General features: G+C 39.8%; 2 protein-coding genes across 4 annotated transcripts in view; one reads left to right on the top strand and one right to left on the bottom strand.

Annotated features, from left to right (window-relative positions):
• LOC105394159 (ecdysone receptor) overlaps positions 1-14,462 on the top strand; it is a 165,235-nt gene that overhangs the window by 58,330 nt on the left and 92,443 nt on the right. For all 3 annotated transcript variants that reach the window (XM_038117440.2, XM_038117439.2, XM_038117441.2), the window contains one exon: positions 5,089-5,133. The gene's annotated coding sequence lies outside the window, so the exon portion shown is untranslated. The remainder of the gene's footprint in view (positions 1-5,088; positions 5,134-14,462) is intronic.
• On the bottom strand, positions 2,106-3,431 carry LOC105394160. The gene is made up of 2 exons (XM_011566005.3): positions 2,720-3,431; positions 2,106-2,487 (listed from the first exon to the last, which is right to left on the bottom strand). Exons 1-2 carry the CDS (start codon positions 3,269-3,271, stop codon positions 2,209-2,211), a joined length of 831 nt encoding a protein of 276 aa, XP_011564307.3. The 5' UTR covers positions 3,272-3,431; the 3' UTR covers positions 2,106-2,208.

Consider the following 14,462-nt stretch of genomic DNA (forward strand, 5'->3'; position numbering starts at 1 on the left):
CCCTTGTGGATAGAAAAACTGTACATACTTGGTTTTCTCTACATTTATATTTAAATTATTCATTTTTAGCCAAGTTCCCATCTGTACTAAATCTTTATTAACCTTGTCGGTAAAAGATGAGGCGTTTCCCTGTATAACTGCGACGCTGTCATCCGCAAACAAAATCATTGGATCTTCAATTGAATCAGGGAAGTCGTTAATGTAGAGCAAAAAGAGAAGGGGGCCCAGTATAGTACATCGACCAGGAATGAAATAATAGGTCCGCTGAAACATATTTTTGAATCGGTTACTGTTATCTTCCATGGCAAACTTTCTGCACCATTTCCTCCGAAAACGTATGCCATCGTTGATAAAATTGGCAAAATTGGACACCACAATAGCAAACTAGGACCGATCAGAGCTAGAAGCTTCTAGAAATTCCATGTCACAACAACAGGAGGTTATGGCATCCATATTTGCATATCGCATCCTCCAGTGCAGCGAGAGTTGTGCTAAATATAGTCTTGGCCGGGGCACCGTGACTTGCGTTGAGCGTGGTCAAGACTGTGCCCCCCCGCGCGCCGCGTGCCCCCCACAATGACAGCCATAGGGTTGCGAAACCTAAGGATAACGGATGTTAACTGGGTTCAGGTGCGAATGCATACAGGACCCAATTCTACTTCCTTGCAAGCTGTAAGTCAAGCTATAAGGAATGTCTTACAAATCTTAATAAATGCATGATTTTGCAGTATTGCTTGCGCTTTAGAGAAACCGCTGCCAAATATTAAACATACAAGCTTCTGTCGAAAGGTTTTTGTACATTTTGGAAGACCAGCGTAATAATTGATAAGTTTGCACATAGGTAGCAAATGTGCAATTCATGGTTTGAAGAATACTGTGATCTCTAGGAAGATATACGAGAGATACAGAGAATCACGTATTTAAGTCGATATCACATTGTCAATAAAAATCACCTACACCTACTCGTACATCTAGGAGGTAGCTACTGTCATGAACTTCATTCATAATCTCCAATTTCGACTTTCCTACTCAAGTCGCTAACACCTGCACTTTTATTTTATTACTTAGAAATCCCATTTGCGGGCTGGAGTGCTAGCCCTACAGCGCTACATGAGTGGGAAGAAGGGAGGCACATAGGGTGTACAGGGGCTATGCGTATGTGTGTGTACACTATTAAACATCAGCTTGCATGTGCAGTAATAACGTGAGTGTGTGCGTACTGCACTCAGTCACTCGGGCACGCGGCGACGCAATAAACGGATGGAAACTAAAAGTTGGCATAGGTCAGGACTGCATACTCGAAGCAGGAAGCCTGTTTATTAAATTTGCAATTTGCTCGTACTGGTGTGTGAATTAATACAAATTACCATACAGAGCTTAACTGATGCCATTTAGATATGTTGATTCGCGATGCAATTTTACTGGTATTTGCGGAAAGTCCATCCATACCTAAATGGGCACAATGACTGGATATTACCACTTCGTGCAATCATGACGTTGGAGATAATAATGTTCCTATTGCATAAGAACCTGGGAAATTATCTAAGCGTTGATTGGTAGGAATAAATACCACGTTCAGTGGTAAGCATGATTTGTTTTCATCACTTTCAACCCGTTCCCCGGTATTCTCATCTTACTGAAGTCACCTTGTGCAAATGTGTATTATACAAAATGTGCATACTGATGTATTTATTCAGCGTCGTTCAAGCCGACCTGCCTGTAACATTGAGCTCTATATTTGCAATAAAAAAAACGCCAGCATCCGTTGTCTCGGTTGACCTCGGCTGTTTTTAGAGTTACACACATGCTGAGTGAAAATTCTGTTTAAATAACGTTTTCCAGCTCAATCTGGGCACCCATGTTTTGTTTGAACATTTCAGTTATAAGTAGGTATAGTTATGTGTTTCCAAAGGCGTAATTTGCTTGTGGCGTTATCCAATACTGCTATAGTTAGGTAAGCAATAAAATATTATTTAAATGCTTGGGTACCTACCATACATAATACCATTCCAAAAATAAATACACTTACTAAGTAAACAATTCGGTTATGAGCTAGAGCTGAAAAATATACCTCTTAAGTTACCAAGGAAATTATACCACATAAAAATAGTAGAATTGAAATGTTTTATTGGCCAGAAACGAAAGCTCAATCATCTTAATATTACAACTACTAAGACTTAGTAGAAAAAAAATAAAAAATTATTATCATTAGCCGAGGAAGTTTCTCTCGCAATGGTTGTCGCAGACATCGGTCTCTTCTGTCAATTTGTTGGTGATTCCCTTCCTCAGCACAGTGTTGATGATGGTCTCCGCATACAGCGCCTGGTCTCGCCCCATCCTCTGCAGTTTCCTGGCCACCATGATGCCAAAGGCCTCCGTCTCACTGATGTCAGCTAATGTCATACCGCCGGAACAAACCCCAATGTAGCCAGCCGGTTGTTGAAGTCTTCTCTTCACCCCTTTGTCCGCTCTCGCATATTTCGAAATCTGTAAGAAAATTTAAGATTGGTGAGTTTCTAGTGACTCGAAATTTATTTGTCAGCGTTGTAGAGGTATAGGTACCTTAAAAATTAACTACTGAAACATTATTTAGTGGTGCATCTGTCTGTCAAGATTAATCGGTTTATCTCGGGAATGTATGGATATATATCTATATCCTACTTAAAGTATTTTCATATGCATATATGTAGGTACATATAAATAAAAAAATAGTTCTTACCTCATTATCATTTTCACCACCATTACGAGTAGGTGATCCGCTGTTTACATTCTTATCATATTGGCTGGACTGAAATCCAAACGCTGCAGTGTTAGATGTGTAAGGGACAGACACTTCTATAGTGGGCTTTCTTTCATAAATTGAGTCGTTTGAATTTGTATCATCTTCGTTGTCGTCGTTGTCATCATCATCATCACCATCACCGTAAGTGCCGCTATCTTCAATATCATGGTCTTTTGTAAACATCAATTGATCAAAATACCACAGGTTTGGTTTATACGCATCCTCTTCTTTTTGACCATTTTTAAGACTGGCCACAATCTTTCTGAGCTCCTTTCTAAAGCATCCCCGTAAGCAATTGATCTTTCTTCTGACGGTATCTTCGCTGGCTTCGTGGAAGCCGATGCTCTTGCAAAAACGGACGAGATCTTCGTAGGCGCGTTTTTTCGTTTTCCGATTCTTGTATTCGGAACTCTTGACTTTCCATAAGCACGTGTGCGATTTGTACAGCGATATAAACTGCGTGGTCGCTTCGTTGCTCCACACCGCCATGTTTTTAAATGGAGCGTGGGTTGCCGTCGGACGCACGGTTTTAACTGACGGTTGAGCGTTCGATTCGATCGTCGCGTCGGAGCGAAGTCAGTTGAGGGGCAGCCCCCCTTCACCCGCGCATGCCCCGCCGTCGTCTGTCGAACAGACCGAGGTGCCCCTCACACACACGCTTCGGAATGCGATGTAAGATCGGGCCGGCTCGGCGCCGCTCGGGATTGTGAAGGAAAATACAGCCTATGCGGACGACTTAAGCGTCTGATTGCAAGCGTCGTCGGGTGTTGTTTGTGCGAGCCCGAGGCGCGCCGCACTCGATTCGACTTGCCCGACGAGTCAGTTTTGTTTAGCTTCGTGGTACTATTACCTACCTAAGTATTAATGGCTCAATGGATTTGTAGCTATGCAATATTGTAGCTAGGTTAGTAGTAGAGATACTCGAAGTGTACTTCAAGATAGGTATTAAGTTCTTACTTTAACTGCCAGTTTCTATATATCTATCCATAACTGGTAGTCAACTGGTAGTTACTTTCATACGATTTTGACATAATCAAAAGTAACAATCTTTCAAAATCGTATGAAAGTAACTACCAGTTATAGATAGATAGAGTTATAGAAACTGGCAGTAAGAGTTAGTACGATTGTTATTTCAAAGATCTAAGTGGGTATATTAAGGTCCTTTCCAAGTACCTCTACTTAATTATTCTCGAATTTATATCGTCACAAAATTACTCACTTCTGAGCAGCAACAACAAAAACCGGTGCAAATTAACATTTGAACTATTAAAATTCAAAATAATTGTCTCTTTTTTTGTCTATGGTACTAGGTATTATTCTGTGATCATACGAGAAACACTACACAGACTACACACCTATATGTAAACATGAGGTAAACATAGTCAAAATAATTGTATTTTTTTGTCTATGGTACTAGGTATTATTCTGTGATCATACAAGAAACACTACACAGACTACACACCTATATGTATACATATAGGGAGGTACTATATACTAACGGAGAGCCCGTGTCAACAAAAACGTCAAGTCCGCATCAGTTTGCACAGCGCGCCATAAAAACTCACCGAAATGAAATTGGCCAAACGAGTAGCGAGTAAACACTAGCCTATCTAGACGCACTAGTCACGCCGCACAATGTCAAATACCCAGTTGCGTAAGCGACAACGTTCATTTACCCCATGGCCTTCGAGCCGAGCCGTTTCCGCCTAGCGAGGAGCGTGCAAACACACTCCACGCGAACACACCGCTATAGCGACACAGTGGCTATAGCTATCTTTGCAAGTTTTGAGTTTTGTTGTTTTTTAAACCCCCATCTGATGATTGTGATACTTACATAATAACATAATTTTGTGATGGCATATCTAAGCGTCTGTCTAACTGAGTTGATCAAGAGTTTTATTTCTTACATCTCTTCTCTATGAAAAGATATCTGCGGTTGCCATTGAGGTATAAGTATATTGTAAGGATTACTTTCATGCGTACCTATGTTTTATACCTAATTATTATAATCTCTGCTTAGAGAAATATAGAAAGTTGTCACAAAATCATCCTAGCTATCCAGAGTATACAGAGTAGCAGAACGTGTATAATTACTTTGAAATTCGATATGTAAGTAGTTGTGAGAAAGATCTAGGCACAAACTATTCTAGATATATTTTAAACACGAACGAGTTCACGTTGTTTAAAGCCAACTCCATTAGTCGGATAGATTTCTAGCAATCGTTTACAGAACAGAAAGGTCTTGCGATTCCAATTAACGTAAATTACGGCAACACAAATCTAATCAAGTAAATAAATTGTTGCAGATTACAACGCCGCCCCTCTGTTCGCCTCGGAAAACGCCTCCAGTGGTAAGTCCATTAGCATCATGTTTACGACCTTAAAAAACATATAATATATCTGTTTTTAGAGACTTTAGTGACACAGAATCGTTAAACAAAAATGTTTTAACATAAAAGTTGAGACTTGAGAAATTGTAAGACTTTTGTCAACATAAACCAATTCTAAATCTTTCAATGGATCATGAGCATCCTCAATATTAACTTACCTGAAATCTTTATCAACATAAAGGAGCTCAGTACTTAAGAGAAAGGTATTAGACGGAAACACTGTAATACTTTCATAAAGCCGTCCATTCGTATTTAATCTCACAGCAATTTCTCCTCATCACATGCTGCTCCACTGTAATGTGCTGATAATGGCTGGCCGAGATTGCTAAGGATACTTCCAATATACATCGCAGCTACACTGTCCAACAAACTTCTAAATACACCTTAAACAAGGAAAACTAAACCTTAGTTCTTCTGACATAAGATCTGCGTAACAGCAAATGTATGTTAGTTGATTCTATAGGTTGTTAACCCAATAAGATAAGGTATCAACGCGCGGACGGCCTACATACTTCCGCGCCGCCCCCCACTCTTTGTCGTCCTCTCATACCAATTTAACGCTTATTAATAGGAAATAGATCATAGAAATCAATAATTCTAGGGTTACGTTAGGCTATTGTGATGATATTATTATGTCTTTAGGCGAGGAAAATTTCTACTGGAAGGATACCGATAATGGGGATCTAATAATAGTTATTGTAATCAAATCAAAGGCACTAATGAGTATTGGTCACTTGATATCAAAAGAAACAAGACTAATTAGGTTATTATGTCGGTGAAAGTGAACGTGTTTGTTTTTTCTTTCGTAATACATTTCGCTATTGAAGAAAGTTTCATCTATCACAAAACAGCTGTGTCTCGTTACGTGATTGGTGCGATTGTAGAATTTAAAATATAGAAAAGAATACGGAGCTGCACTCCCCACTCCTGCGCAGTGAGGCAGTGGGATTGTAGGTCGTCAGTTTCACCTTCATGCGTGCGCGGCGCGCTGGTAAATTCATCAATAAACAAGCATTGCTGATGCGTGACCTCCTACGTAAGTTGATTCAAATCAACAATAGAATTACGAAATTCAGTTTTTCTCCTGCGACCTCAATACTGAATTCGCTGTAATTCTGTTTAAACAAAGCAAAGGCAATCTGAAGACTTGAATCTAATTTAAGTTTGCTTATTAAGTATGTACTTAGTTACTTCGTAGCTGTATTAATTTGATCTATAAATATATGTTGAACCTGTCTGGCAAGTCATAACGAATCCAATTTCTGTGAACTCTCCGTGGTCTCACAATGCTCTAGAGCTGCTTATTAGGCAAAGAAGGCCAATTTACCGCTGGACATAAAGAAGCAAATCAGATACAATTTGTAGCAACAACATGCATTATCAGCAGCATCAGCAAACCTGAAGTTCTAGTTTGGGCTTCGGTTGCAGTCGACTTCGAACTGAAGTCTTCTGGCAATAAGATTGGTTTCTGTAGGTCTAGTATTCTGCGTGTCTCTTGGCTGGGAGTTGTTGTGTTGCCATCCACTGTGCATCCGAGAGAAACTGCACAGACCGGAATGTAGCATTTTCTCGCACTCTCGAGACTCAGGTGAAATCTGTGACTGGTTTGAGTTACTCTACGCATATGGTATATGTATCAATCGTTGGCTCTACTGATCCAATTAAAATATACGCAGTAAACACAACCGTTTATTTGGCATTAAGACGAAAACGCCTGTGTGCGAATATGTTGTTTGCATATCGTCCATCTGTACCCACAATGTATTTGAATTTATCGAAGCATTTACTGATTATTAGTTATACTTGACATATTTGAAATATAAGATTCGTATTTTAAGATGATAAAATAGTGTAGTGGTTAGTGACCCTAAGTGCTATACCGATGGTCCCGAGTTCGTTCCCCGGCAGGGGAAGATGTTTGAAATCGAGTCTTCAATAAGGTCAATGTACATCTATCAATGTACCTATATGTGTGTGACTACATATTATTATTACTAAGCAAAGTTATCATTATGATCAAATTCCTTCATATTTAATCTGTGATAATATTGAAATTGATGTTATTACTCTAATACCTAATTATTACTCTAAGTACCTAACCCTTTACTCTGACTTAAGAAACCGATAAGTATTAATTGTATACGCATCAATATTTGAAAAAAACAATTTTAAATTCTAATCTCACCAGCCAGATGCATGTCAGATTATACAGCGATGGTGCATTTGATCTTATTTCACTGTCTAATCATAGTTTTTCGCCCCTTTGACATACAGCCGCTGTATTTTTTTGGTCTTTAAGTAAACAATTTGAATTTAAAATATGCTGTGCCTTTCCAGGTGTTCATGTTACTTTGGTCTTTACTTTGCTGCTCCTGGAAGAAGCTGGGGCTACTCTTGTTTTAGAAAATTTTGAAAAACATAAGTGATTTTTTGATATTTTTTGTAATTTTCACCTTTTGCTGTATTACTTTCTACAATTTAATTATTTTCTACCTTCTTGTTGACTTCACCATCAACATCCATTAGCTGTTGACTAGCTTCAGGGCATTGCATGCTGTAAACTTTACAGCCGCACGTAACTGTGTTTAAACATCGATTAGGTATTGAAATCTTGTTGACACGACAGGATGTTACTGAATAATTGAAATTAATGCGATCGTTGCGCTTACGTCAATGGAAGCAAACCCATTTCAGGTTTTTGTTCGCCGCCCTGAATACATGTTAACTTGAGTTTGAATGTCATTATCAAAAGAAGCGGTCATTCTTTGTAAGTGGATTGTTGTTGAGGTTTCAAGAGACTATTGGATTGGAGGTTAGCCAAAGGTTTATCAGACTGCATTCGATGATATGATTGTTAAATATATTATTATCATCGAATACAGTCTGATATATTTAATCTGTCTTATGATACATCTTTCTGTTTTCATATCTGTTAATTCTATCCTTTCCAACAAGGCTTTAATTCTGTCTTGAAGACAGAATTGTTAACATTTATATTTTCATTTTGTAATTTATGCGTTATAATAACTTCAAACACGTGGCACAGTGCTTCGCACAGCTATATATATATATATATATATATATCTATCAAACCACACACAACAGTGCGATCTCGGTCGACTGTACCGAACATAAATCACGGAGCTATTGTCGTTCCGTTTCCGCTAAGAAATGATGAACGACCGTGAATAGGTACAGTAGGGCCCAGAATATACCACAACGCCTGTCATTTTAATTAAGGAATCAGACGCACGGCTACAGAATGCAAATACATATTTTATGTATATCTGACAACGTGGAACAGTAGCGCTGTTGAACCATGAAAGCTGCAGTGCATGATGATATAAAGAGGAAATGATATTCTCTGAAGACCATTTGGGCCGTATAGACCTGAGGGCCAAAATGCTATAGTTAATTATTGTAAAACAGGAAAACGCCTTAAAAGTTTATTAGAAAATCCATAATAGACCCCAATGGCTTTCATGATCATTGAACACCAGTCACCACATTAGGTGGATTTTCAAAATTATGTAAGTATAGGTTTAACTTGGTCAACTTTATACATTATAGCTAAACTAAGAATTGTGTAGCAATAGAAGTCAAAGGGTGTAGTCGGTATAAAATACATTTTTGTTACAAAAATAGTACCGATATGGTATGGTTAGCATAACTGGTATGTTTGGTTTGAAGTTCGGATAAGGCTGAGCTCGTTTTTGCAGGATCTACAAAGCTTTTGTTTCAGTTTTTGTCACAACCTTTGTTAGTTTTTTCTGTACAAAAAACCTTCCTTTGTGTTTTTAATGAAGTACCTACAGTATGTTTTTGCACTTTTCGAATCGTTACGAAGAGTTGAATTCACTGGTTTAAAGTTTCGCTAGTTGTTTATGTTACAAAGACTGCAAGGCATTTAAGAGATAAGCTTAAATAATAATCATCACATATATTTATATAAATATAATCCCGAATAGATATTTACTTACAATAGGTAAGTATCTTCCAAAATTAGTTTTCTTTTTCAAGATATTTGCAAGTTCCTTGAACAGAAAGAACAGGAAGATATTTTCTTGTTATTTTTTGTAATCTTTCCTGTAGGTACTTCTACTTATACTTTAAGGAAGGTTCACTGACAAGCTAGAAACACGTTATACAGATATTCTACATTAGACACAGCACGCGTTTGATCAGTTATCTTATGTAGATGCAGTGTTGGGGAAGGTCAGGTCATAGAAAATGAGAGTAGCCGGTCCAGAGACGTGTGACCCGGCCATGCCCTAGCTTTATAGATAAATTACAACCCTACACACAGGGTTCTTTATAATATATTTCACCAGAGATTTGACCAAAAACCAGTGTGATAGATAAAACCTTTTTGTATAATATATGCGGGGACCTATAAATGGCATCAAGCTTTAAGATTATTAAGTTATTTTGTAAATACAATGATGTTACTTCTCCATGAAATTGTTAAAATAACCAAATTAATGAAATGGCTTTAATTAAATTTGTGAGAGGGGATTATAGTGAAAGAATGAAAAATATTCTGTTCTATACATTTTCCGGCATTTCATTCCACATTACATGGTAGATAAAACAGGAATGTTTTATTGTGACATTAAATGTTTGCAGCTGCTGCATATTCCATGTTTCGAGCTGTTCTTTTTTACATTGTAAAAACGGCAAAAAGCTGCAAAAATGTAGGTTATCGCAAATGCAAATTCCACTGCAGTTCATCTCTAATGTTGTGTTTTAACGTTTTATTAACGACTGCGGTTCTGAATTGAATGATTCAGCTTTAAAAGTATACAGGGTGTTGCAAAAAGGGTATACTAAGCCGAAAGCTACATGTGCAGCATGGTATATCTAAGCTTAATATACCCTTTTTGCAACACTGAGGTATTTAATAAAAACAACCGTTCCGGATCAAAGCTGGTTTATTACTGCCACCACAAGTGTATGAAGGTAGGTGCGTATACAATGACGAATGCACATACATATCATCTCCTACGGCCTTATTTAGAAAACCTGGAGGACAAGGAAAATAAGTTTGTTTAGGTACATCTAAAGAACTTTCTACAACTATCAATTAAACAATTAAATCTTATAATTAACAATCTTATTTCTAGGTCTTAATCTACTTGAATAGGATTCAGGCTCAGTGGGCGCGAGCTCATTGTCAGCAGCCGCCGGTGCCCCAGCCGGCGGTGACGTCACCGCGGCGCTGGTCCCGCTATCGGGCACGCTCGGCTCTGCGCTCGACGTCACAATGTGCTCGGGCTGTCCTTCCTCCTCCCTACTATTATTTTCTACCTCTAAAATAGACTCCGATCTATTTCCACTAGGGAAGAATGATGTTCCAGTTGGGTAAGATAGTTGCTGGTGAGAGTGCGGGGACTCAGTAACAGGTGCAAGTTCACCGTTGGAACGTTTAATCAGCTGATCAATATGCCGTCTTTCACACTCGTTGAAATCAATGAAATATACAGAAAACATTCTGTTACCTAGCCTGTCTTTGATCACTCCCTTACACCACATTGGCTTTCTGTTGATGAACCATCTAGCCCAAACTAAATCACCAATATTAAAACTACGCTTACAAATATGTTTATTCGGTTCCTGACTTACAGAAGATTCCACCTTATTCGGTGGTAGAATAAGGTCGAGTTTAGTTCGCAAATTTCGCCCAAACATTAAATAGGCCGGCGTGTAACCGGTTGTACAGTGCATTGTGTTTCGAAATTCAAACAAATAATCATTCAGTTTTTCATTCAAGGTCTTAGAATTTACAATATTGTTTATTATAATAGATTTTATCATTTTCTTGCATGTTTTTACTGAATTTTCAGCTAAACCGTTACTGCACGGGTGGTATATCGGTGATGTTACGTGCTCCACCCCATTGTTTTTGCAAAATGCCTTAAATTCATCAGAATTTATTTTAACATCGTTATCTGATACGATTATTTTTGGCAGGCCAAAAGTTGTGAATAGATATTTTAATTTAGCTATTAAGGCATTACTACTAGTGCTATTTTCCATTAATATACATTCTACCCATTTACTGTAGGCGTCCACCACGATCAGATAGTTCTTTTGCGTAACTGTCATGTAGTCTATATGGATTCGCTCCCAGGGAGCGGCGGGTCGCGGCCAGGGCGCCGGCGGGGCGCGCGGGGGGGCGGGGCGCAGCGCACAGCACGAGGCGCACGCGCTGATCAGCTGTTCGATGTCGGTGTCAATGCCCGGCCACCACATTTTTGCCCTAGCTAAGGCTTTTGTCTTAACCATGCCCATGTGACCTTTGTGCAATTCGTTCAATAATTGATTCCTATGTTCTGAAGGTACAACAACCCGGTGCCCGCGCAATAAACATCCCTGCACTATCTCCAATTCAGATTTACAATGAAAATAGGGTCTAATTAAATTACAGTTTATTTTTCTCGGCCAACCTAATTTCATATACCTACACACTGTTTTTAAGACCGAGTCGGACTCCGTTGCTTTCTGAATTGCCGAGAACGTAACTGGCGCAACGTTTACGTTAAATAATTGAATAAATCGTAAGTCACTAACTTCGTCTTTATTTTTCATTTCCGAACCGGAAATTGGAGCTCGTGAAAAGTAATCAGCTACACTATTATTTTCGCTTGAGATGTATTGTATCGTATAATTGTATGCAGACAGGAATACTGCGTACCGTTGCAGTCGAGATGCTGCCATCACCGAAATGCCGTTTTTCTTGCCGAATATCGATAACAACGGCTTGTGATCGGTTTTTAAAATAAAAGGTTCCTGTCTACCGTACAAGTACTGATGAAAACGTTTAATGCCGAATATTATTGCCGTAGCCTCTTTTTGTATTTGGCTGTAATTTCTTTCATTAGATGACAAAGACCTAGAACCAAAGGCCAAAGGTCGTTCTACTCCGTCCTTACAGAGCTGTGACAACACGGCCCCGAGCCCTTCCGGCCCTGCGTCTACCGACAGTAGCACCTGCGCCTCCGGATCGAAATGAGCTAACACCCTATCTGATGCTAACTCTCGTTTAGCTAACTCGAACGCTTGTTGTTGTCGCGCGCCCCACTCCCAGGCCGCGCCGGCCCGCAGCAACTCATGAAGCGGGCTCAACACCATTGATGCATTAGGTATAAAGGTACGGTAATAATTTACCATTCCTAGAAACCTCTTAACTTCGGTGACATCTTTTGGTTTTGGAGCATTAATAACGGCCTGTACTTTTGTTGGACACTTATGTAAGCCGTATTTATCAATTACATAGCCCAAGTACGTTATACTGTCCTGAAAAAATTCGCACTTATTCTTTTTCAACTTAAGACCGGCCTCCTGTAACCTTTTTAATACCAATTCGAGCCGTTCTAAATGAATTTGCCTTGTTGGCCCCGTGACTGCGATATCGTCGATGAAAACGCAAACCCCGTCGATGCCCGCGAGGACAGATTCTATGGTACGTTGGAATATCGCCGGCGCGTTGGCCAGCCCGTACACTAGGCGCGAATATTTATACAACCCTTTCGTTGTACTGATCGTGGTGAGCTCCTGAGAGTCCTCGGACAGCTCCAGTTGGCTATAGGCTTGTTTTAAATCAAGTTTTGTGTATTGTTGCCCACCTCCCAGTATAGCGAATATTTCCTCAATTCGAGGCAGTGGGTATTTATCTATATACAAATCGTTATTGATAGTTAATGCGAAATCGCCGCATATTCTTATCTCCCCGTTGGATTTTACCACTGGCACTATAGGAGTACCGTATTTGGAGTACCTTAACGGTATCAGTATACCATTATCTACTAGTCTTTTCAATTCCGATTCCACTTTATCTTTCAACGCGAAAGGCAACGGTCGAGGCTTGAAAAATTTTGGAATTGAACCTTCTTTCATGTGTAGGTCTACCTTAAATTGATTAAATTTACCCAGCTCGTCTTCCCATAAGGCGCTGAATGAATTTAATAAACCGTCGACATCTGTAGATAATGGTATCACACTATTGTGATTCAAGGAGGTGAGCACAACACCAAATTCAGACATGAAATCTCGGCCTAACAATGGAGGGCCCCCATTCTTGATTACAAAAAATTTAATCAACTTATCTTGTCCATTGTATGTAACCCTCACTTCTAGAAAACCTAGTGGTGATATTTTATGCCCATCATACAAACACATTCTAATATTACACTTTTTTATAGGTAGCCTTGAAAATAGCTCGAGATATAACTTCTCAGACATAACTGACATTCCCGACCCCGAATCTAGCTCCATATCTAATGTAACAGAATTAATACAAACAGATACCAACAATGGTTTATGATGTACATACCGTAAATTAAATAATTTACATTCCTCGCATTCCGAGTCACTGTTACTCAGATCACTTGCCGTCGGCACAGATTCATCTGCAATATTATTTAACCGCACTTTATTTTTGCACATTTTTTTTAAATGGCCTTTTAGCCCACATCCTTGGCACTTGTACGATTTGAAACGACACTTTTCGGTTGCATGATTTTTCATGCCACATACCGCACAACGAGATACACCGCTGACGTCCCCGTGCGCGTGCGCGTGGTCGCCGCGCCCGGGGGCCCGCGCCGCGTGGCGCCGGTGCTCGCCAGACCCGCCGGCCTGGCCTCCTCTGCTGCCGTAGTACAGTGCCTCCTCCTTCAGAGGCATGTCGCTCAACCCTGCGCCCACACTCCTCGCGAGCCGCGCGCCGCCCGCCTGCTCCGCCAAGTCTATCGCCTTTGACAAGGTCAACGTGGCTGGGTCCTGCTCGAAAAGCTTGTCCCGCTCAGGCCCTATGCCCAAGCCCAGAACAAATCGATCCAGCAATATTGTGTCCAAGGCAGTCAAAAAGTTGCAATTTGCGGCTAACCCTCTAAGCCGCGCCGCCCATTCGTTCAACTTTTCGCCTGGACTTCTTGTAGCCGAGTAGAATTTCGCCTTGTCAGCATACGATGGTTTACTTGGGGCGAAGTGTTTGTCGAGTAATAAAACCACATCTTTGTAAGCCAACGTTTCTAGCTCACTCGGGTACGCGAGGTTACGCGCCAAGCGAAATGACTCCTCCGAAAGATAGGTTAGAAGAACTGCACTTTGTTCACTTTCCGTTATCTTATTAACTTTAAATAACTGCTTCAAACGTCCGTTGAAAATAGTCCAATCATCACATTTATGATCAAAAGGGCTAATGTTCACTTGAAAAGCCATGATAATTTGAAAGTAGGGTACTTTGAACTGCTCCTCGGCGCCACTGAGGTATTTAATAAAAACAACCG

Source organism: Plutella xylostella, chromosome 10 (genome assembly GCF_932276165.1).
Source record: "Plutella xylostella chromosome 10, ilPluXylo3.1, whole genome shotgun sequence".
NCBI classification, from domain to species: Eukaryota; Metazoa; Arthropoda; class Insecta; order Lepidoptera; family Plutellidae; genus Plutella; species Plutella xylostella.